This window comes from Hemiscyllium ocellatum, chromosome 42 (genome assembly GCF_020745735.1).
Source record: "Hemiscyllium ocellatum isolate sHemOce1 chromosome 42, sHemOce1.pat.X.cur, whole genome shotgun sequence".
Classification (NCBI taxonomy): domain Eukaryota; kingdom Metazoa; phylum Chordata; class Chondrichthyes; order Orectolobiformes; family Hemiscylliidae; genus Hemiscyllium; species Hemiscyllium ocellatum.
Window position 1 is genome coordinate 35,748,020 of NC_083442.1, and position 25,130 is coordinate 35,773,149.

The 25,130-nt window shown below is 42.0% G+C and overlaps 1 protein-coding gene across 4 annotated transcripts in view; it reads right to left on the reverse strand.

The window, feature by feature from the left end:
• Nucleotides 1-25,130, reverse strand: part of neo1a (neogenin 1a) — a 206,149-nt gene that overhangs the window by 28,906 nt on the left and 152,113 nt on the right. For 2 of the 4 annotated variants that reach the window (XM_060853832.1, XM_060853835.1), the window contains exons 8-17: nt 22,471-22,687; nt 20,554-20,708; nt 13,189-13,337; nt 9,973-10,111; nt 9,801-9,850; nt 8,338-8,479; nt 7,490-7,600; nt 5,074-5,268; nt 2,690-2,785; nt 261-496 (exon numbers count right to left, since the gene is read on the reverse strand). In XM_060853832.1, the coding sequence (XP_060709815.1) occupies nt 261-496; nt 2,690-2,785; nt 5,074-5,268; nt 7,490-7,600; nt 8,338-8,479; nt 9,801-9,850; nt 9,973-10,111; nt 13,189-13,337; nt 20,554-20,708; nt 22,471-22,687 (1,490 nt within the window). The remainder of the gene's footprint in view (nt 1-260; nt 497-2,689; nt 2,786-5,073; nt 5,269-7,489; nt 7,601-8,337; nt 8,480-9,800; nt 9,851-9,972; nt 10,112-13,188; nt 13,338-20,553; nt 20,709-22,470; nt 22,688-25,130) is intronic. The other 2 variants (XM_060853834.1, XM_060853833.1) reach the window with 2 other exon arrangements.

Genomic DNA, 25,130 nt, shown 5'->3' on the forward strand with positions numbered 1-25,130 from the left:
TCCAAAGAAAACAGGGAATTAATCTTCTCTCTATAATACAGGAAACTCACTCTCTTCCCATAAACCACAGGGAATTAACATCCTCATGTCCCAGGGAATGAACTACATGTCCCTGCCTCCCTACTATACCTTATAACAAGTGAGAGTATGGTGTTAACATGCAGGAACAAACTGTGATGCTGTAATTATCGCAGAGTTCCAGGCAGGCTTGCAAAGGGGCAGAGTGAATGTGTACCCAGACTGGCAGACAGTGTACTCACCTTGTGTTTGGTGTTGGCAGGGTAGTTGGTTTTCCAACGTACTGTGTAGAATCGGGCATCGATGATCTTTTGGTTCTTGGGTAGCGAGCTATCGGCCCAGGTGACCCGGATGGTGTCGTGGGTAAGGACAGTAGCTTGAACTCCGACCGGAGGCAGCATGGGACTAGGGTCTGGTACTGGAGTGTATGGATTATTGAAAAGATCAAATATATAAACTTCGGAAGGGTCAAAAGGATCTAAGGGATAAATTAAATAAGAGTAATGTTCGTAAAAAAAGGTAAATAATGAATCATGTAAGGAAAAGGGAAAGCAGCCACAGATATTGATTCCACAAGATCCAAACAGCAGGAAGGCATGAAATGGAGGAGAAAGAGACAAAGAAACCAAGATTAGAGCAAGTAGTCCATGTGTTAACTATTTAAAATGAATTAATTTGTGAAACTTGCAAGAAAGCCCTGCTTTAATTTAATAGCCAAGTGACAAGTCACACACATAAACAGGACATTCGACTGACAGCAAGCAGTTACACACTGAGCATGAGGAGGTAGTAGGTTCCTGTGGACATTCCCCACATGTGATGCTGAATGGAAGGGGGAGCTTTGCTCCTGCTTAGAATTGATTGTCTGAGCTACAATGGTGTCCGTTCTTCAGTGACTCTGCTTGCCTTTCAGGACCAGACAGGATAGGTGCAGAAAGAATGTTCCCGAAGAGTTCCAGAACAAGGGGTCACAGTCTAAGGATGTTGGTAAACATTAAGGACTAAGATGAGGAGAAATTTCTTCAGCCAGAGAATGGTGTCCCTGGTGCAGCAAACTCGAAGGGCTGAATAGCCTATTCCTGCTCCTAATTTCTATCTTTCACTAATGTTTCCATTCTCCCACTGTGTCCTTCACACTTCCTCCCTTCTGGACTCCTGCCATTTTTCCAGATTGGAGGAGGTATTAATTGAGTCACTAATGTGCACAAATATTAACTTAGAAGTCAAAACCCAATAGTTTTTATAAATCAAAAATGTTTGTTCAAATTATGGTAGAGGTAATAAACTCTGGACTTGGTAGCAGGACTCATGACACTTAATTCCTGGAGATGTCCTGGAGAACTGGCGAGAATCTAATGTTGTTCCTTGATTCAAGTAAGGAAATAGGGATTATCCAGGAAAATATAGACCAATGAGTCTCGCTTTGGTAGTTGGGAAGCTACTGGAGAGAATTCTTAGGAATAGGATTTATGTGCATTTGGAAAAGCGTGGCCTAACTAGGGACAGTCAGCGTGGCTTTGTGCAGGGCAGATCCTGTCTTACTAGCTTGATTGAATTTTTCGATGAAATGACATAAGCGATCAATGAGGGTAGAACATTGGATGTTGTCCACATGGATTTTAGTAAGGCTTTCGACAAGGTCTCTCATGGTAGGCTCCTCAAGAAGATTAAGATGCATGAGTCAGGATGTCATGTTACAGCTTTATAAGACATTGGTTAAGTACTGCGTTCAATTCTGGTCGCCACATCACAGAAAAGATGTGGAGGCTTTGGAGAGGGTGCAGAAGAGGTTTACTAGGATGCTGCCTGGATTAGAGGGTATGAACCATAAGGAGAGGCCAGAAAAAACTTGGGTTGTTTTCTCTGGAGCAGCAGAGACTTAGAGGAAACTTAACAGAAATCTATAAAATTATGAGATAGATAAATAGAGTTGACAGTCAGAATCTTTTTCCCCCCGAGTTGAAATGTCTAGTACTAGGGAGCATATGTTTAAGGTGAGGGGGGAAAGCTCAAAGGAGATGTGAGGGGCATGTTTTTTACACAGAGTGTGGTAGGTGTCTGAAACGTGCTGCCAGGGTTATGATGGAGGCAGATATGATAGGGGCATTTAAAAGACTTTTGGATCAGCACATGAATATGCAAAGAATGGAGGATATGGATCAAGGGCGGGCAGAATGGATTAGTTTAATTTGGTATCCTGTTCAGCACCACAATGTGGGCCGAAAGGCCCATTCCATGCTGTGCAGTTCTATGTTAATAGCATCAAATCTATTGCTCATTGAAGTAACACATTCATCAACTGTCCATGAACCTTGAAACAGCAGCGATTAACATCCTAAGAGCCAGTGAAAACTGGGATTCTCCTTCATCATGGATCATGAAGAAATCCCCGAGTGACAAAACTCAAAGAGCAATTCTCAAGCCTACGTTTCAGTGGAGAAGGTTCCCTACAGGAAGGGCATATTCAAACAGCAATACTGGAACTGAGCCTTCTTCCTTGAAATAGCTAACAGTAGTCACTGGGAAATGCTATCAAAATAATTTTTCGACCTCGGATCAGGTAGATAAGGATTAGGGATCATTATTTGTAAAGATGGAGGCAGCCTAAGCAAAAGCAGAATCTCTGGAAGTCACAGAAAAAAAGCAAAAATTTGTCATCTTTTCCTCTTACCAGTTAGAGGCCTGGTGGCTGTGCTCTCATACAGGGGAATTCCTTCTCCATTCCTGTTATATGCTTTCAGTGCAATCACATAGTGTGAGTTGGGCTCTAGAACAAGAGAACAGAATAATTATGAGCTCACAGACCTTTGTCTTAAAAATATTCTCTCATTAGTATCTCTGGCAAGGCTGTCCATAATTGCCCTAGAACTGCTTGCTGGGCCATTTCAGAGGGCAGTTAAGAGATATACCATATTGCTGTGGGTGAGGAGTAACATATAGGCCAGGTCACTTAAGGATTGCACATTTCCCTTTCTAAAGGACATTAGGGAACCAGATGGATTTTTACAACAATCCATAATACTTGTCATGATCACGATGACTAAGAATAGTCTTCACTTCCAGATTTTATTAATTCAATTCAAATCCCAACAGGTGGGATTTAAACACATGTCCAAGAGCATTAGTTTGGGTTTCTGGTCCATTGATATTATCACCGCACGACCGTTTACCCCAATTATCCTCATCCATTTGGAACCATACCACCACTCCTTGTTACTGGATTAAAAACCTAGAACTCCCTTCCGAACAACATTGCTGGTGTTCCTCCACCCCAAGGTTCAAAGGAACAGCTCACCATCACCTCCTGGAGTCGTTAGGGATGGGCAACAAATGCTGGCTTTTCCAGCAATACCCACATCCACAATAGGAATAAAGAAAAATCTATGACAATCAACTCTCTCTGCACTCTGTGTGATATTAAATCTGACACAAACCCTTCCTATAATTCAAATCTAGTTAATGCTGTGTCAACTAATCTCAATGGTGGGCGCCATGTGACAGTTATCAATCAGGGTGGGTTGCAGATAACAAGTTTTAAAACTCTTGTTCCTGGTCATCACTCAATAACTCCTCCCTGAAAGTGAAGGTGAGGAAGTATCAGCATGAGTGTGGTGGATTTCACCGTACAGCAGGAACATTCACTCGGTAAAAATTACCTATGGACACCAATGATGGTCTGCACTGAATAGATAAATCAAAAGCAGGTTATTCCTTATCTGGATTTAATTATCTATAATTTAGCTGCTAGACAAGAGTGAGTGGCTACAATCACTGTTTAATCATCACCAATGTTTTTGAGCACAGTCTTATCATCATGGAGCTATGTTTCTCCTTACATAAACTCCAATTCACTATCTACATATTCCACTGCACTGCATCTTGTTTGTACTGAGAAAATTGCATGTATTCAAGATATAGCACTTGGGCGAATGGGGTCAAAGGTTATGGGAGAAAGTAGGATTAGGCTATTGAGTTGGACAATCAGCCATGATCAGGATGAATGACAGCAGACACGAAGGGCTGAATGGCCTCCTCCTATTCCTAGCTATGTTTCTATGTTTGGGAAGACCCTGCCTGGACCATTCTTCACTAGCTGTTCCAGTGTAATGCTTTCAGAATTCTTACTGCAGCCTAAAAATCCATACTTGGGCTCACTGACGCTCTGCAGCTACATGCACCCTGACATCCCAGCCTCTACACCCTCCATTCTAACTTTGCTCACTCAGCAACACAGTTTTTAATGTTGGCATCACCCTTACACCATTCTCCTCCGCACTCTGATCACCTTCACCCCCCCTTCCAAACATTCAACCAACCCAACACATGACCTGACACCCTGCCCTCACCAGCAGCTTCTCCCACAGAGTAAACATTAGTTTCCCTACAGTGTGGAAATAGGCCCTTCGGCCCCACAACTCGACACAGTCTCTCCGAAGGGTTACCCACCCAGACCCACTCCCCTACCCGAACATCCTACTTTACCCCTAACAAATAGCCCTAACTTACACATCCCTGAACACAATGGGCAATTGAGCCTGGCCAGTTCTCCTGACCTGCACATCTTTGGACTGTGGGAGGAAACCCACACAGACACGGGGAGAATGTGCAAACTCCACACAGACAGTCACCTGAGGGTAGAATCGAACCCGGGTCCCTGACGCTGTGAAGCAGCAGTGCTAACCACTGAGCCACCGTGCCGCCCCAATAGTGACCACAAAGCACCGTGAAGAGTCCTCACAACAGGTGATACAAGGTCATTGTCCACTTTGTACCTACCACCACCTGCTGCTCAACATATGCTCAAGAAAATGCACCTCCTAATTTATTTTGGCTTTTATGCAGTGATCTAGATCAAGAATATGGATTTGAATTCAACATTAAACATAAAAACAGCATTATTACCTAACAATTTGAGATGGATTAAACAGACTTGAACATGTTCTGCGGTCATTCTGTAACTTCCCAGTGAGAATCCTTTGCTTGAACAGGTCAACCCCACACACAATGCCCCAGGAATTATCCTGATTGCTCTAGTCATAGTGTCCTCTCACTCACCCAGATTCCCAATGGTATAATAACGTTGCTTATAGTCAACACGAATAGTTTCTGCATGAGGACTGCCAATGCCGTAGCCAATGGTGTAACCTCGTACAACAATATTCTGGTTTTCAGGCGGAGTCCAGCTCACAACAATGTTATTAATCAAAGGTCGAACGTGTAGAGAGCTGGGTTTGTCTGGGACCCGGGATTCTGTAAAGTACAAAACAACTAAATCAATACTGCACTGTAAATCGGTCAGTTGAGAACTAACCATCAAGTAATTTAAGTATATGTGAGACAAATGGAAACTGCAAGCACTAGAGATAGAGATAGATAGACAGACAGACAAATACAAGGACTGAGAAAGACAGAGAGGAAAAAAGAAACAAATACATTCTCTTACAGCAAGACACAGAATGCAAGACAAATGTTGAGGAGAGCAAGAAAAAAAACTCTCTGATTAATACTGAATGTTTACAAATATGAGAGAGCAGAAAGGTAAGGAGCATTGTTGACCTGCTCAGTCTATGAAATCAGAGCGTACAACACTCTCATTCTGACCAGGGACCAATGGGACATGGGTCTAGACAGCAACGGCCTAATCAGCTACATTCCTGTTAGCTGTGGGTTAGTGGGTAGCACTGTCCAATTCATGGGCGTCTTGATTCAAGTCTCAAGAGAGGACATGAGTTTAAAAAAAATCAGGGCTGACATTTCAATGGAGAGATACAATGATGAAAGTGCAACCTCTCAGACAAAACTTTAAACCAAGGGCCCAAATAAAGCTTGGCAGGAAGAATGAAGAAAGGTAGTGTATTACTTACACAAATGACAATTGCAGAATTCTGAAGTGCTAGAACAATTAAATTCCTGTGCATAAGTGTCACAAAAAGTTAGTGTGCAGATAGTGAGTGCCATCCTTAATGATGAGAGGAATTGAACAGAAAGGAAAGGACGCTTCCTCCTGTCAGTGAGTCAAACATTAGGTGCACTGTTTTAAAATGAGGGTGTGCCCTTTTAGGACAGTGATGAAGTGATTTCTTTTGTCTCAGAGGTTTATATACACTTTGGAACTCTGCCACAGAAGGTGCAGGTGGGGGTTGAGTCATTGACTGTTTTTAAAGAAATGGTAGGTGGACTCCCTTGCCCAACAGGAATCTAAGGTTATTAGGGTAGATTGGAATGTGTAATTCATAGTAGAAAGATAGCAGCCACAATCTGATTGAATGGTGGAAGGGCCGAATGGCTACTCCTGCACCCACTTTGTCTGTTCGTATGTTGTTTGTATATTGTAAGGGATTACATTTCAAAAAGTGCTTCATTGACTTGAGAATGTTGAGACATCTGGTAGTCGTGAAAAACTCTACATAAATGCTCTTTCTTACAGTGTCACAGAATGATTACAGCACAGAAAAAGGTCATTCAATGCTTCATATCTGTACTAGCTCACCCTGGCAGCAATTTATATTGTGTCACTCTCTGCTCTTCACCTGATAACCCTACACATTTTTCCTTTTCAAATTGCAGTATAACTGCCTCTTAAAGGCCTTGATTGAACCTGCCTCTACTACATTCTCAGGCAGTGCATTCCAGATTGTAACCTCGCGATGTGTGAAGAATTTTCCTCAAAGTGCCATTGCTTCTTTTATAAACTACCTTAAAGCTGTGATGTCTGGTTCTCAGTCCAACAATCAGAAAGATAGTACCCGATTGACTCTGTCCATAATAATTGTTGTAATGTTTGGGAAGAGGAGCAGACTGTTTGCTCCCTTGAGTCCGCTCTGCCTCCCAACCCAAACAGGGTCAATCCACCACCCTAAGGCCACCTCTCTGCACCAATCCCACACTCTGACACCATGAAATCTCAAAATCTGTTGATCTTGGTCTTGAACACACTACAAGAATATCAGAATAAAAGCTGTCCTGGAACATATAGAGAGACACGAGTGGTGCAGTTCAACAAAGTTGGCAATAAGAAATACATTTCAGAGAGTGCCTCTTTTTCTACACTATAAATGCTATATCTAACCTTGTGTTACCTTGTTCTGGGACTGTTTGATGAGGACAATGTAGTGGGAGCTTTACTCTGCTTCTAACCTCATGCTGTAACTGCTTTGGGAGTGTTTTGATCCAGATGCTGCGAGAAACAGAGACATGCATTTCCTACTCCCAGAATCCTTTACACAAGTCTAGCTTTCTGGTTTGTAAAATAAATGTGTGATGTTACTACCTACTTAAGAATTACTTCATTTAAGATGTATGAATTTTAAGAATAAACTAGAAACAATGTTTTAATCTGAAAACATATGGTAGCTACTGTTCTGAGGAGTCACTGGACCTCAAACATGAACTCTGCTTTCTCTCTCAAGAAGCTGCCAGACCCGCTGAGTTTCTCCAGCTAATTTTACTTTAGTTATAATTTGATCCTTACCATCTAGGTCACTTTCAAATGTTTCCGCAGACACCCAGTCAGATGCTGGCCCTGTGCCATTCACTGTAGTGGCAGAGACTCGGAAGCTGTACTCAGTGTTTCGTTCCAATCCTGCAACACAAGAGGTCAAACTAAATATATTCAAGTTCCCTTAAGGCTGTGTCACACTGACTGGCACACAACCTCCCCAACAATCCTAGACACAGACAGTAGAGGGCGATAAGAGCTTAGCAATTCAAGAAATCAACCTAAACCTCAAGCAATGAGATTTAACATGTTAAACATTGTTTTTCTGCAAAGACCTAGAGTTGGGAAGTCATGAGATCTGCCACTGTCAGTCTCACAACTTTAATATTTGCCTCACTAGCACTGCCCCGCAGACTGAACCACATCAAATTGAGAGGACCAAGCTGAATTTAAACCCAAATGATATTGAACCCTGAGAAAGAGCTCATAACAGAATGGCTGCAGCAGGTAAAATCACTCAACCACTCCCCAACACCTCAATTCCACCCTGGACCCGAACATTCATTCTGCTTCTCTACGTTGCTAGACCTATTGCATTTTACCTTCATTTTCTGTGCTAAGGGCATATTGCCCAAGCGAGGGTAAAAGGCAGCTGCCTATCTTTTGCTGAAGCCGGCTGCTTGTTTTTTTTGGGAATGGGTGAGTTTGCAAAATCATTCCTGGTTCACATGAGTCAATACTGCAGCATTCTCGAGATGAACCCACTCAGTGACTGGAAATGTTCACCTGCCTACCCACATAAAAAGCATAACGCTGGAGTATTGCCTTATACCTCTGAAAGGTACTCTCAGGAAAGCAGGTTAAGTACAGGACAGACTCACCATCTATGATCTGAGAAAGCTGGCTCCCTCCTGTGGTGTCAGTCTCACCACGCCGACCGCCTTTTTTATATCGAATATTGTAACCAGTGATCACACCATTGTGGGTCCCTGGAGGCGGTGGCTGCCAATGCACCACAATGCTCTGGAGAAAAGTAACAAAGAAGACAGATACTAATCAGAACAATCTCACTTCAGCTATCAAACTCAACACTGGCACTCAGCAGCCAAACTGCAGACAGGTTACACTAGACCTGTGTTTCCTCAGGTTACAGATAGTTAAGGGGTGATCTAATCAAGGTCCTTCAGAAAGTTCATGGAATTGAAAGGACAGAGAGAGAAACTATTTGTTTGTTGAGGGGGGGGAAAGCACTTATGAGAAAGAGAGGGAGAGATAGTGTCAGCATGAAAATGCATGAGAGTGAGAGCGAGAGTGAGAACAAGAGCAAGTGGGCAAAAGAGCGAGGGATCCTCAGACAGAGAGAGTAAGAAAGTATTAGAGGGAGACAGCATTAGAGAGAGCTAGACAGAGCATTAGAGAGAGAGCGAGGGAGCGTCAGAGAGCGAGGGCGTAATAGGGAGGGAGGCATCCGAGCACGAGGGGGCAACAGAGAGCGAGCATCAGAGAGAGAAAGAGAAAGCACATCAGAGAGAGAGCGCATCAGAGAGAGAGAGAGCATCAGAGAGAAAGCATTAGAGAAAGCATGAGAGAGAGCGAGCAAGAGAGCATGAGAGCGAGAGAGAGTGAGAGAGCACGAGTGAGCATTAGAGAGAGACAGCATGAGAGAGAGAGAGCGTGCATGCGCATGAGGGAGCATGAGAGAGCCAGAGCAAGAGAGAGAAAGAGAGAGCATGAGAGAGCGTGAGGGAGCATGAGAGAGTGTGAGGGAGCATGAGAGAGCGTGAGGGAGCATGAGAGAGCGAGGGAGCATGATAGAGCAAGGGAGATAGAATATTAGATAGAAAGCACGAGAGAGAGCTAACGTGAGCATGGGAAAGCGAGAGAGAAAGTGTGAGTATAAACATGAGAGAGCATGAGCGTCAGACAGCGTGAGAGAGTGTGAGCATGAGAGAGTGCGAACATGAGAAAATCAGAGAGCAACAGAGCGTGAGCGAGTGTGAGCGAGAGAGAGTGACAGCATGAGGGAGAGCAAAAGCACACAAGAAATCATAAGTGTGTGTGAACATGGGAGAGCATGAGAGAGAGTATGAGCGCAGGTGAGTGAGAGCAGGAGTGTGTGTGGATTTGAGTGAGTGGGGGTGTGCGCAGATGAGAGAGTGAGTGAGTGGGGTGTGTGTGGACATGAGTGAGTGAGTGGGGTGTGTGCGAATGTCAGTCTGCATGATGTGGTGGTGGAGAGTATGAGTGTGAGAAAAACTGTCTAAAACAAGAAGGGATTTCTTTAAAACTAGCAAGGCAAGTTTACGTGTGACGTCACCTGTCCCTCTTGTTAAAAGGCACTCACCTTGGAATTGCGAACTTCCAACGTGATATTCTGAGGGGGTGCACTGGGAACTGAAACACACAAGGCCACCTTGTCACAGAGTGAGTTAAAAAAACACATACCCAACTTATCACACATACAACAGCAAGGCGAAAACATGATTCTCAGACACGCACCAGCCATCAGCACTCACCATCAGAGTAGGTTGTTGCTACCACATCCTCAGTGGAGACTCCTGGTCCATGCTTGTTGTAAGCCACTACCCGGAAACTGTATTCAGTGAATTTCTTCAACCCATTCATGGTGTAGGAAAGACTCCCAACATCTACATCCTGCATCAACAACCAGGAGAGGAAATCACATACAGTTCAATTTGTTTTTTTAATTTTCTACAATAGTTTTCCCAGCAGCTGCAGGAGTTAAAAGATAGTCCTTCCTTACAAAGATGCTGCAGAGGAGTTAGAGACTAAGGCCAGGAGGCTAAGGGAAAGGACAGAAGAGCAGGGGTTATTGTACACAAGGAACAAGTGAACAAATCTCCACATATCTAAGTAACAGAGTGTACATTGAGGGGAAAAGACCAAGCAACACATGATTAGCCCAGGATCAATCCCACTTGCATGGTTCAAAGCTGTCCAGGGATTGATGGCGAAACAGCAATTAAAAAAACTAGAATAAACACAGAAAATGCTGGAAATACTCAGCACATCTGGAAGCATCCACGCACAGAGAGAAAAGCAGAGTTCACGTTTCAGGACAATAATGTTTTTTTCAAAACAAGTTCCATTTTTTAATGAAATCTGCTTTCTGACAAATACTGCACCTTCCTCACAACTTGTCCATTCTATAGTTCACAAGTACAGAACAGAAATGCAAGATGGAATTCTCTGGGAGGTTTGGACATGGACTGGGAAGTGAGGGGAGGGGACAGCCCATACTACTGCTCCTGTGTCATTTTGCTGGCAGTAGGAAAGATGATTGGTCAGCTGCTGAACAGAAGACTACTTCAGCCATCGGCCTGGCCAATTAAAGCTGTGACCTGTCTCTGCAGCACTTTGTCCACCGAAGGAGGGCCGAGTTTTGTTGGTTTGATACCCTAACCTCCCAGTGTGATATGGTGGTCCTGGGAAAATGCCAGCATGGTCTGTGACCTGCCAAAATGGGGTTGCGTCCACAGGAAGACCCAGCAGAGGGGCCACCGGCCTCTCCACAAAGTTCAGCTGACACAAGAGGGAAAGGTCATTGAGTCAAAGACAGCTCAATCCTCTGGTACCTGAACTCCCTCATCTCACATCAGATTCCCAATCATTGGCCTGACTAACAGAATTCACAACACCACCAACACTTGGGTCATTCTGTACAAGTAACATGTGTGAAGTCACTTCACAACAGCAAAGGAGGGAGTACAGCTCTGGAGAAATGCTTCACATCACTGGTACAGAGGAAGCTGGCTGCTGTTCATGATTACCATGATTCCACAATTGAAAAATTGGTATAAAGATTAAAGTTCTTAAACAGTAACAGAACCAGAGACAGTTTTGAATTTGAGCATGACTGTACTCTAAAGACAATGTACAGTGGAGTAGGTGAAATGCACGGATTCGATTATTCGAACACAAATTACCGTGTTTTAATGTTAATGTCCTCCAAGGGGAAAAAAATTGCAACTCAGCCACATTCTTTGAGGTTTACATTGGCATCTTAGTCAGTAGCTCCTCTCTCTCGACTTCCTTCTCAGGTTCAAATCGTTTGTTTATATAGAGGGGTAGGAACCAGAGTACAAGGTGAGTCAATGAAATTATCAAGGAGGAGCTAGAGACTAAGGCCAGGACTCTAAGAGGAAGGACAGAAGGGGAGAGGTTACTGAACACAGCAAGAATAGAGATCTGAGGTATAGTTGTTTTCATGTAAGGAGTATGACTGGTAAGGCAGATGAACTTAGAGCTTGGATTGGTACATATAACTTTGATGTGGTGTAATGTTAAAAGATTAACTTGCAGTACTATCTCTCTGGACATTCATGTAATATTAAAGGATTAAACTATACTGAGTGAACATTCTGGAAGTGGGTAGGGACAACAGTCAGGCAAGAATGCAAATGATCTCCAGTCCAATTAGACAGTCATTTGCTCCTACACCCTCTACTATTATCAAATTAAACTACTATTCAATCTCTTTCATTCAGAAATGTTTCCTAGCCATCCCCTAAAGCTAGGTATGTCACACCTGCATTGTCTTGGGGAATCACCGAGTCAGGAAATCATCTGCATAATGATTCCCCAGGATTAGGGAATTTACATTTATTTACATTATCTCGGAGGATGATTTCATCCTACCACTGGCACCTGTGGTAACATGTGACTGTGAGGGAGTGACTGGGAATTGTCTTGAGTGGCATCTGACTATTGGGGGGGGAAGAGGGGGAATGGCCAGATATCTGTAGGCATTTCCAACTGACCTGTATAAAGGGGATGTGTTTTCTTTGTTCAGTGCCTCACTTTGGCCTGACCTCAGACATCTGCGAGGGGGGGGTCAAAGCGAATCACCTAGCTTGTACGGGCTTAAATAAACTTGGAACTGTTTGCAGAAGTTGGTGCATACGAATTGCATCTCATGTTTGAAACCTCGGGAAAAGAGTCTAACAGTGGTAGCTATTACAGAAAGTAGTTAAGAGAGGGACAAGACTGGCAGCTTAACCTTCCAAGATTTAGATGTTTCAGCTGAGATAGAAAGGGATATAAAAGAGCTGGGGTCTTGCAATACTGATTACGGAGAATATCTCAGCTGTACTGAGGGAGTACACTTTGTAGGGCTCACACAGTATGGTACCACTCAGGAATAAAAAGGGTGTAATCATTTCGAGGGGGTTGTATTACAGGCCTCCCAACAGCCAGCAAGAGATACAGAACAAATATACAGACAGACAGATTGTGAAAAAATGCAAAAGCAACAGAGTTTTTGTGGTGGGTGATTTTAACTTCCTCTGCAGTGACTGGGACTCCCTTAGTGCTAGATGCTTGGACTCGGGAGAAATTTGTACAGTGGATCCAGGAGGGTTTCTTGATGCAGTACATAGTCAACCAGGTAAGGGTCATGCTAGACTTGGTACTGAGGAATGAGCTTGTGCAGGTGCAAAAGGTTTCAGTAGGGAAGCATTTCGAAACAGTGACTATAATTCCCTAAGTTTTAAGTTACTTATGGCAAGTGTACTCCTTGGTTCCATCTCTATTCTAATTCAATCTGTGCCATATTCTACAGAGCCATTTTCCTCTCTCCAAAAGCCCAGATGCCTTTAATACCAAATCGTGATGCCAACCAATCACAGCTGTCCAAATTTCCTGAGCTTCCTGATGCTGAAGATCCCAGTGCAATTCTCCATTAGAGGGAATGGCCTGGATGATTTCCTCACCTGTTCACTGTCAGCCCCTTTCTCCATATAGTAAAGTTTGTAGTTTATGATTGGCCCATTGACTGAGTGAGGTTCCTGCCAGGTGACTGTGATCGAGGTCGGTGATTTTGCTTGTGCAACCAGGTTCTGAGCTGGTCCCGGCACTTGAACTGAAAAACAAAGAGAGTATGTGTTTTCAGATTTTAACAAAAGGAACCCACAAGCAGTGAAGTCAATCAACTAAGAAACCAAACTGCCTTTCAGTGCTGTTTCCACTCCTTCCAGACAGAACACTGGAAATAAACTCAGCATTGACATATTTGCAATGGGCAGGTGCATTAATCATGAATGAACCTCTCAGACAAGATCTAGAATATGTCACTATATATCGTCACTACTACTGTGTGTGTGTGTGTGAGTGAGCGAGTGAGTAAAAGAACAACAGAAAAAGTGAGCAAGCAAATGGCTATGTGTTTACTCAAATACGAAGGAGGCAATGTTCTTGCTCACATAGAGCTGGCTGCCAGTAAGATGAAGCAGGAACTGCAGTGAAGGGGGCTTGGGCATACTGTCAAAATGGAACAATAATAAGAGGCAGCATTCATAATGGCAGTTCTGAAGGGTTCTGATGAAGGGTCACGGTACTTGAAGCTAACTGCTTTCTTTTCACAGATGCTACCAGACCTGCTGAGTTTCTCCAGCAATTAATATTTTGTATTATTTTGTTTTGAAAAGGCACTAGTTTAGGTAAGAGGTCAGGCAGTATCTATGGGAATATACTTCCAATCAGAGACTGGATTGGGTAGCAATTTTACAGAATCAGAATGGGACACTCATGCCTGAGAAACGAATCATGAACTATGCAAACTGATCACATTATATTGACAGTCCCCCCCGTCACTGGTGCTAGTAGCTCTGACTACAATGTGACAGGTTTAATTTGTCAAAATTCATTATGAAAAGAACTCAAAAGGAAGTGTGAAATATTTACAATAGAAACAGAAACGAACTGAAGCAGCATATGGCATACAGAGTGGTTGGATTATAAAACAAGTGTCGAACAAATGGTGGATCCAAAGTTTGAACACAACAGCAACGTCTGTCAAGATGGTAGATGGGGCACATCAATTGGCCTTGGTCTCCCTGAAATAAAGAGGGGGAAATGAATCACCAATATATCCTGTGGGTGGTGACTACTCCAAAGTTGGGGCAGCTTTGTGGCAGGGAGGTGCACTGGCAGACAGTGGTTGTGATGAGTTTTGGGATGAGATACACCAGCTGTGGACAGAACCTGCTTTGACGCCCCAGTCAACATTAACTGCCAGGATCTCCTCTGAAAAAATGGCCAATCAAGTGAAAAGTGAAAAGTGAATACGGTGAAATGTCATTATCATCGAGAGAGTGTCTTCAGGAGAAATCTTTTATTCATAATGTTGAAATCATAGAATCCTTACAGTGGGGAAGCAGGGCATTTGGCTCATTGAGTCCAGATTGAAGCCCCTGAAGAGGATCCCACCCATACCCAATCTCCTACCATATCTCTGTAACCCTGCAATTCCTATGGTTTACCCATGTAACTTGCATATTCTGGATATGATGGGCAATTTAACGTGGCCAATCCTTTTAACCTGCACATATTTGAATTGTGGGAGGAAACTGGAGCACCCGGAGGAAACCCACACAGACACTGGGAGAATGTGCAAACTCCACACAGACAGCTGCCCTAAGGTGGTATCAAATCTGGGTCCCTGGTGCTGTGAGGCTGTAGTGCTACCCACAGAGCCACCCATACCACCCCAATCTTCTCAAAATAAAACCTGAGCCTCAACTTTAACTATCACCTTGCAGGGTGACGCACAGAATGTGAATATTCATCACATTTGGGGTGGCACAGTGGCTTAATAATTAACACTGCCGCCTCACAACGCCAGGGACCCAGGTTCAATTCCAGCCTTGTCTGTGCGGACTCTGCACATTCTCCCAGTGTCTGCGTGGGTTTCCTCTGGACGCTCCGGTTTCCTCCCACAGGCTAAAGATGTGCAGGTCAGGTGAATTGTCCATGCTAAACTGCCCATAGTGTTATGTGCATTAGTCAGAGGGAAATGGGTCTGGGTGGGTTACTCTTCGGAGGGTCAGTGTGAACTTGTTGGGCCAAAAATCCTGTTTCCACACTGTAGGGAATCTAATCTAATCTCATCACGTGGAGCTGCAAACAAGCATCAACTGAAAAACATTGACTATGTTGGTGTGGAGAGTAAGGCAAGTGTAACAGTTACCAAATTAACAACTAGCTTGCATAGAAACGTAGCTATTGTCATGTTAAACCAGTATATGCCAACTTTTACTGACACAGATATCTTGCTCTGTAGTGGATCAATTGATGCAAATTGTAAAAGTTGAAGCATCAACATAGTCCCCTGCAGGACTCTACTCATCACATCCTGCCAATGAGAATGTGATTCTATTTATATATATCTAATCTGTTTTCTGCCAATCATCTGTTCTTGTATCGATGCTAATACACAACATCTGCACCATGAGATTTGATTGTCCACAATAACTTTTGTTGAGGCACCTTATCAAATGCCTGGAAATCCAAGTATGGAACATCTCAAGGCTCCCTCATAGCCACAGCACAGTACCCACTGATTCAAAGAATGCTTATATATTGGTTAAACATGATTTCTCTTTCCATTCACACTTCCCATTTACCTTGAAATTTTCTAAATGTGTAGCTGTAATCTCTTTAATAATCAATTCTAACATGTCCCCATGACAGACATATAGTTCCCTGCTTTCTGCCTCCATCCCTTCATGAATTCACAGGATTATATTTGCTCCTGTCTAGTCTGTCTGAATTTTTTCTGAATCTAAAGAATTTTGGAAAATTAACATCAATTCATCTCCGACCTCATTAACAACTCCTTTTAAGACCCTCAGATGAAGTCCATCAGGACCCAGAGATGTGTCAGCTCACAGCTCCATCAGTTTGTTTAGCAATATGTCCCACATAATTGTAATTTGACTAAGCTCTTCTCTCCCTTCCAGCTGCTGTTTACAACTATGACTGGAATGTTTTTTGTAAATCTTTAAAGTGAAGACAGAAGAATAATGTGCTCATTCATTATCATTCCTTTATTTTCTACTATTAACTCCCCAATTGCAGAGGATAAACACTCACTTTACTTACTCTTTCTTTTAAAGACCTGTTGAAACTCTTGGTATCTGCTTTCACTTTCCTACCTAGCTTCCTCTCACATCAACAACCCCTCTGTGCAGCATGGCTGCATGCTTACATATTAACTGAAGTCATTACTGTACAGTACACAGACCCCAGAGGTCAGAAGAAACAATGAGAAAGAATGTAGTTACATGTTCTAATTTCTTCCTGATTAATTGTTTATTATTCTCTGCCATTCTTTATATTCTCATCAATCATCTGGCCTATCACTCAGCTTGACAGAGTTATATGTCTTTTTCTTATGTTTGATGCTTTCCCAAACTTCTTCAGTTAACCACTGATGGTGGGTCCTACCTTTAGAATTGTTTTTGTACAGGATTTTAATGCTTCTGAGTAATTGAAAAATATCTTCTTAAATATCTGCTGTTGTGTCTATATTTATCCATCCCCTAGTCTCATATCAATTCACTTCATCTAGCTCAGGTTTAATGCCTACATAATTGCCGTTATTTAAGTTTAAAATACTAGTCTTAGATCTTTCAAACTCGATGTAATATTCATTCAGATTGAGATTGCTGCTACCTAGGGGTGCCTTTCCTCTGTGATCATTAATCAATCCTATTACATGACACAATACAAGATCAGTATAATCTGTTGACAGGTCAGTTCCAGAGCATGCTGCTTTAAGAAACTCTCTCTAAAGCATTCCAGCTGTTCATCCAGGCTACCCTGACAATCTGATGTTTTTCTGTTTACATGTAGATTAAAGTCACACATAAATATTGCAGTCCCTTTATCTCAAACACCCAATATTACTTGTTGCATACTTTGTCCATCATCGTAGTTATTATTTAGGGGTCTGTACTTCCACCATCACTAACGACTTCTTTCACCGGCCATTCAGGTCAACCCAAACTGATTCTACGTCTTGATTTCCCGTACAAAGATCACCTTAAACAATGCCATCCTTGATTCATTACCCCTCCAAATTTACATAGCTTCCTGTTTTTCTTAAATATTGCATGCGCTTCAATACTCAGCACCCATTCCTGCTATCCTAAAGCCATGTATTTACTCACTTCGGTGTGTGCTATAAATTTGTTACTTTGTAATGAGTGCTATGTGCACTCAGATAAAGTCTTTAGTTTAGTCTTTTTGTGATTTTTGTAACATCTAATTTTGTTTATTTGTGTATACTTAATTTATACTCTCATTGTCCTTTTATGCCAATGTCGGGCTCTCATTTCCCATAATACTATTTTCCCAGCTCGCCCACTCCTCCAGGTGATGCTGTCTCCTTGGCTCGGGGTCCTCCTCAACTGCTGCTCTATGAAGTAGAGGTGCAAATGTGATATTAACATTTGTCCAGAAGAGACAGATTTTGAGACTAAAGGCATGTTTCTGATCCTTGCTCTTTTACTGGAAATTAGAGATTATTCTCAATATTAAATTTAGGTTGAGAGAACATCATTGTTTGGTGCACCAGTCTAGGTTATCACAAAGTTAGAAATGCAAGAAACAAAGGAATATATTTTAAAAGCAACTTCATTGATTTTTTTCTGTGGTTCATTGCCAACCTAGAGGAATGTCCATGCCTTTGCCTTGACCTCAGAGTGAAGCTACAATATGTGCCTCTGTGTATCCTGCACACAAAGGAACATTACTAAATCCAATCACTCTGCAGAAGTGGGAAAAAAAATGAAAATCTAAATATCATGTCTGCACTGAACACAATAATGAAAATGTTTAATTAACGATGCTTACTGGTGCAAAAAAAATCAAACCAACTTGAACAAGCCTGACAGTTGTTTGCTTTATTCAGTCATGATCCATTTCTTTCAATTAGTGCTGCAACACCGATTGGCATCAGAGCCAGCAGCTGCATGCCAACACAGCCTGCACACACACCTGCAGCCTCACCACACTGAACATGCCTTCACACACCTTCACTCTCTAAAAAGGGATACAGATAACTGCTACATTCCTGGCACACATATACTGTAAGCAGTTCTTGCCAGCTCAGTGCAATTACTGTGATGAATACAATAATGAACACACAGTGATTCTCTCCTGAAGCAGTGACTCTAAGTAGGACAACCTCAGGAGTGCTGGTCACCCTACAACTTCAGCCCCACAGTGAATCCTCAATTTCAAGATGAAATACAAGTGTCAACGGGGCATTTGGCAATGTGGGCTTTAGTCCACCTTGCGCTCACTCAACGTATACATTGGCACACCTCCCAGCAGAGATTATTTGAGAACACCTAAGTAGAATCCTGCCCTTTGACTTCACGAACCGGGCTTACTGCTGTCAATCTAGGCTCAGTACTGGGGGCAGAAGTAGCAGTTAGTTCAGTTGGCTGGACGGCTGATTTGCGATGCAGCACGATGTCACAGGATGTGTTCAATTCCTGCAATGGCTGAGGTCATCATGAAGGTCTTGCCTCTCAAGCTCACCCCTTATTTGAGGTGTGGCTACCCTCAGGCTAAACTCACACCAGTCATCTCTCTCTAATGAGGGCAGCCCTGTTGATCTCTGAACTCTGGCAGCTTTATCTTTGTCGAAGGGACTGCCACACGGCTGAAGGTCAATGCTGAGAGAATGCTTCACTGTTGCAATAACGATAAGTAATTCATTAGCTTGAAGTATTTTGAGACATCTTCAATGGATAATTTTAATAAATATAGTTTCCTTCTATACAGGAGCAAATCTTCATGAATCGTAAATTTTAAATTTTAAATTTCTGCTGTTCACTGCCATCCTGATTATATTGTCATTGAGCATTTATCCAGCAATGAGACAAAAGTACAAAAGTTTGCCTCTCTGAAATTTCAACCCCACCGAATGTAAACACCAAGCCTGGGAGTGAGGCATTGAAACCTGAAGAAAACAGATTTTCAGAGTAAGATCGATGACAATGGCTCAAATGCAGTGAAGGTTAGAGACATCCCTGTTCTATCCGCAATTTTTAAAAAAATTCCAGAAATGGAAAATTAGAAAAAAACTCAGCTCGTTACTGCCTTCTTCAGGGTAATTAGGAATGTGTAATAAGTGCTGACCCACAGCCCTGAAACAAGTTTTTAAAAATCTCCAAAACTTTGGATTAAAATAAATTTTGCATAGATTATTAAATGAAGAAATAAAATATGCCAGAGCTAAATGTATTCAGCACACCTGAACCTGTTTCAGCTTGAGAAAATGACAGGCCTGACAATTCAGGTGATTTTAACAATGTTCTACCCAAAAAGCTGGCACTTTCCTTTCAGAAGCTGAGCGCACTACAAAGTTCCCAAAATTTTCTGTTATTAAGGTTTAAAATACAGAATTAAACAAATTACTGTGGATGCAACTCTGGAATCGAGAATTGTCCATTGAAGATGATAGCAAGCGACTGGTTTCCAAGAACTCTCAACTCAATGGAACAGCGAGGCTGTGGCCACCTCAAGACCATAGCCAGCTACATAGCCCCGATCCTGATCTCTCCTGTAATACACAGCCAGTGGAGCTCTCATGGAAAAAGCTGCCCTGTTTCCTGGCACTCATTCCCAACCTGTCCAGGCCGAGTAATTTTTAGAATACCAAAATAACTGGTTCTAAAAACAATCCACACAAATAAATTCCAGCTCCTCCCTCACTGAAGAATGAAAAATAACCATTTCCTTGCTATGAATGTGTGGGTTTAACACATATGTCAGCAAACTGTAGGCACCTGAGACAAATGCAGAGCATCACAAGGTGAAAATGTGTGCACAAAGTGCCTGTGGTGGTACTGAGCTACACAATCCACAGAGGTAGCTTCAGTTCCTTGGCCATGACAACTCACTATTCTGAGGCAGAACATCAGAGTGATACCTTCAGTCACCGATGGAGGGAATAAGTCAGTCACGGTTTCTTGCTTCTGATGAAGGACCATCTATGTCAACATCAGGTCAAGGACATCGGAGTCAACTCTTACTCTCACATCATCCTGATGACACACAGGCTCACACAGAAAGAAATGGTGACTTGTCTAATTACCAAAGGAGGGGTCAGATCATGCAGAACTAGGCCTCTGCTCAAGGCAAAATTGAAAACAGAAACAATAATGTGGCTGGGTTAGACTCAGGTTTCTATAATAGAACAGAAGTTATAGTGCATGACAAGCATATATACAAAAATGATCACAGCACAGGTATAGCGACATGGACAGATCACAAGGACTGACCTTCAGGTTGGGTGGCCACTTTGAAAGGAGCAGAACTCTCTCCTGCTCCATGTTTATTGTGAGCAACCACTCGGAAAACATATTTCACATCTGGCATCAAATCACCAATTGTCACTTCCAAGTCTCCAGGTCGACTTGTATTTTCCACACGTTCCCTATTGATGATATAACAATAATTTCAGCACAATTCATCCAATCCAACTGGAGCTGATAACATCGCTATGGTATTTGCTGTTCCTCACATCTTGTGGATTAGGAGGCAAGGACAACGCTGTTGTCTTTATTGTATTAGGACAGTGCCGAGTATACCAAGGTCACTTATGCTCAACTCGCTCAATGGCTAAGCGGGAAAGAAGAGCAGCTGGTAAGGTAATATTTCACTTTACCTGGTGTGTCTGTGTGGTGTGAGTGTGTGCTCCTTATAAGATTAGAGTTAATGCAATCATGCCCTAGACTAGAGATGGTAAAAGCAGTGGGGATTTCAAATCCTGATCATTATTCTGTGAGCCCTGCACAGGAATGTGGTCTGTGAACTGAGACAAGGACAATGTCAGAACATGGTGGCCTCCTCAGCCAGGTATATCCCAACACACTGCCTTAAAGATGAAAGAAAACAGTATTTGGACAAGAGAGTTGCAGGATGGTGGGGAAAAAGCTTTTGGATAAATGTTACAGTGAAAAGCAGATTTGCCTAAATTGTAATAATGCCCGACTTGTGAAGGAAGAGACGAAAGAATGACTGTATATCCACTACATGCTGTTTGTTTCCCACATTGTAGATCAGAAAACAGGGATGCTGAAACATAGAGGCCACAGAAAGCAACGGGCTAATGGGTTTTCCATAAAAGGACAACAGATCAGTATTAGGTTTGAGCAAGATTTGTCTGAGGCACAATCAGAGGATATACTCTCGGCACCCCATTATAGGAAGGGTAAACAAACTGGGGTAAGACATAGCAAATATTCAGATCAACCCTAGGAATAAATGAAGACAGATAAATTTGGCATGATTTTCACTAAGACAGATAAAGTTAAGGAAGGACATAATAAATTAAAGAGGAGGAATAATGAAACCTTGTTTTCACTTCTTAGTAAATCAGGATTATCATTAGAATAAGGGACAGGATAGAAGAATGTTTTATCACAGTAACTAATGAGACAGAGGTTAGAGATCAATTTAAAAGGGTAAGAGATATTTGAAAGGAAAGAATAGAAAATATGGCAGCACAGAAATGGGATTACAGTAGACATCTCCAATTACAACTCTTTATTTTTGAAGTGTAGTTACTGTTATAATGTAGAAAACCCAACAGTTGATTTTCACACAGCAATATCCCACAAATCGCAATCCTGTAATAACCAGATAGTCTGATTTTTGGTGATGTTAGCTTTTGACCAAGACATCAGGGAGAACTGCCCTGCTCTTTGAAATAACGCAGTCAGGTCAATAAACTCTGGACAAAAACTGGTAGTGTTTGGATTCTGCCAAGTTGGTCAACCGAGATATTTAATGTCGTAGTGACAAAACCGAGGAACATGCTGATGTCACTTGAGAAGTGGCCACTTCCTTCATGCTTTCAGAAACAGATTCTCATCACTCTGTGCAGAGGATTAAATCACTGTCTAAAACAAGTACTGTAAAGATCTACCCCTCCCTCTGTTTGTTCAGCACTCACCATTTGGATTCACACATTTGGTATCAAAGGGTAATTGGCACCATTGGAACCCGAGTCCCAGCATGAATCAGGAGACAAGACGACAATTGGGTATGATTTAAATAAAATAAAATGATGGAAAATAAATTGCCTTTAAACCGGGGAACACTTGAGCAGTAAACAGTCTTTCCATGTTTAATACATCTTATATTCCTTATAATCAGTATTAATGTAGAGAGGTAGACGTTAGTGTGACTCTTACCTGTTGGTGCCATCTCTCGAGTAATAGACCGAGTATGTGAGGATCTCAGAATGAGGCTCTGCGGGTGGGCGCCAAGTCAACTTGATGAAACGTGTGGAGACAAGGAGTGCCATCACATCCCGAGGGGCAGACGGCAGGTGTCCAGCCGCGGCAGCTGCTAGATGGTCAGCAGTGGCACTTATCAGTGAGGGAGGGGGAAACGTCGGAATGGGAACATCTTGGATACAGGTAGGTTTGTGTATGGGATGGCAGACACAATGATAAACAAAACAAAAATAAAAATAAAACAAGGAGAAAAAGAAAAGAAAATAAACCAAACCAAAGCACAATGGGAACATAACAAAATGAACAAACACAGAAAGGGCAAACGAGCAACTTACTGCTGAACTGAAAGGGGTCATTCACACATTACAATAACATCACCATTGAAAAGAAGGCATGTGCTGACATTACATCTACATAAGCAGTTCAATAAGAGGCCCTGCACTTATACTTGGAGTACAGAACATTTTCAATCCTAAAATATTGCAACTGTAGGAGGTAAAATTTGGCATCCATTTGCTACCTGATATTGAGTGTCAGAGGAAAATTACCTTGGGAGACTTTTCTGTGTTTTCGTTTTTTAAACAAGAACACAGAGGATCGGAACAGTGGGCTATATGTCCTGTTCAGCTACTCAGCTATTCAATACCACCAAAGCTGATCTTGAGCTTCAAACCTATTTTCCTCCATCCCTCAATTACTTCAGGCATGAGAAATTTGTCTATTCTAAACATATTCAAGGATGGAGCACCTACAACATCCTGAGGTAGTGAAGTCTAAAGATTCATAGCCCCTTTCAATAAAGAAATGCCTCCTCATTTCAGTCCTAAATGATTGGGATCCTATCAGAAGATTATGCCCCCTTGAATCCCCAGACAGTGGAAACAATTTCTCAGTATCAACCCTACCCCTTAAGAACTTTGCATGTTTCACTAAGATCACATCTCATTCTTCTAAACTCCAGAGAATACAGGTCCACTTTACTCAGCCTCTCATCATAGGACATCATCATCGTACAAGGCAACAATATAGTGAAGGTTCATACAATGCCTCCAATGCAAGTATAACTTCCTTAAATATGGGAATCAAAATTGCTCTCAGTATTTCAGATGTGATCTCACCCATGCCCCAGACAACTGGAGTTAGACTTTCATATTCCTGTATTCAAACACCCTTGAAATGAAGGCCCACATGTGAAAGTCTTCTCATTTACCTGTTGTATCTGCTAATATTCTGAGCTCCTTTCATGAGCACATCCTAGTTTCACTGAATATCGATATTTACTTTTCAAAACATTCCATTTTTCTATTCTTACAAATAAAGGGAATAACTTCACACTTCCCTACATTATACTGCAGATTTTTCTGCACTACTGAAAACTCTCAGTTCAAAATGTAATTCAGAAGCATCTTAAATATATAATGGCTCACAGCCTCACAGTGCAAGGGACCCGGTTCAATGCCAGTCTCAGGCAAATGTCTATGTCAGCTTTGCATGTTCTTGGTGTCTGAGTGGGTTGCCTCCAGGTACTCATGGATGGATTTTATTTTAAAGAGTTTTCATTTTTCAATGGAATGGATTTTTGTTGATTATTTTGAATTTATTCTTTAACTTTTTCCACCAAGTTATTTACAGTCATACATCTTTGTCTATTTACTCAACTAATCTTAGGCAGTTCTCTACTCTCACCCATGTAATTGGCTTTACGATTCTAATTTGTGATTGAGGATGTCATTTTTAAACTAAACATGGAATTTAATTGTTGTAGTGATCACAGGTTCCCAGCGGATGTTTTATGATGAGATTACGGATTAACCTTGCCTCATTACACAATGCTAGAGCTAAATTAGCTTTCTCACTAGTTGGTTCCACAACATATTGTTCCAGAAAATGCCACAAGAACAAGCTACAAATTTATCATCAAGACTATCCTTGCTTTTGTTTTTGAAGTTAATAGGTGGAGCTGGTATAAGGAAGAAACCAATTTATTCCATGCAGTAAGGGAGAGAATAATGAAGTCTAAATCACAGGCCTACTGCACATTTGTGAATGCAGGGAGTATAGTTAATATGACTGAGAATTACAGGTGCAGATTAGCATGGGAAATTGTGATATTGCAGCTTAACAAAGGTCAGATCTGAGTGTTACATATTCCTGGTTACAAAGTGTTCAGAAAAGATAGGAAAGGATAAAAAGGAGAAGGGATGGCATTTTTGATGAAGGAAATCATTGGGAAAGCATTGAAGTACTGGGGAAAGGTGATGTTTCAGACAGTTCAAGGACAAAATCAATCTGTCTAGAGTTAAGGAATACAATTACAATGCTTGGTGTAATGTACAGACCATCAGCTTGTGCTAAAGATATCAAGGAACAAATCTGTAAGGAAATTACAGAGATATGTAAACATCACTGAGTAGTTATAATGGAGGACTTTAATGTGACAATGGGAGAACACTTAAGGGCCAGTGACTATCATATCATAAGGTTTACGCTGACGGTGAAATATTAAATTGATCAATCAAGAGTAAGAAGAATCAACTTGTGGAAAGCAGACTTCAATGAGGCAAGAACAAAGCGGGGCTGGGCAAACTGGAACCAAAGTTTGGTGGGAAAATCAT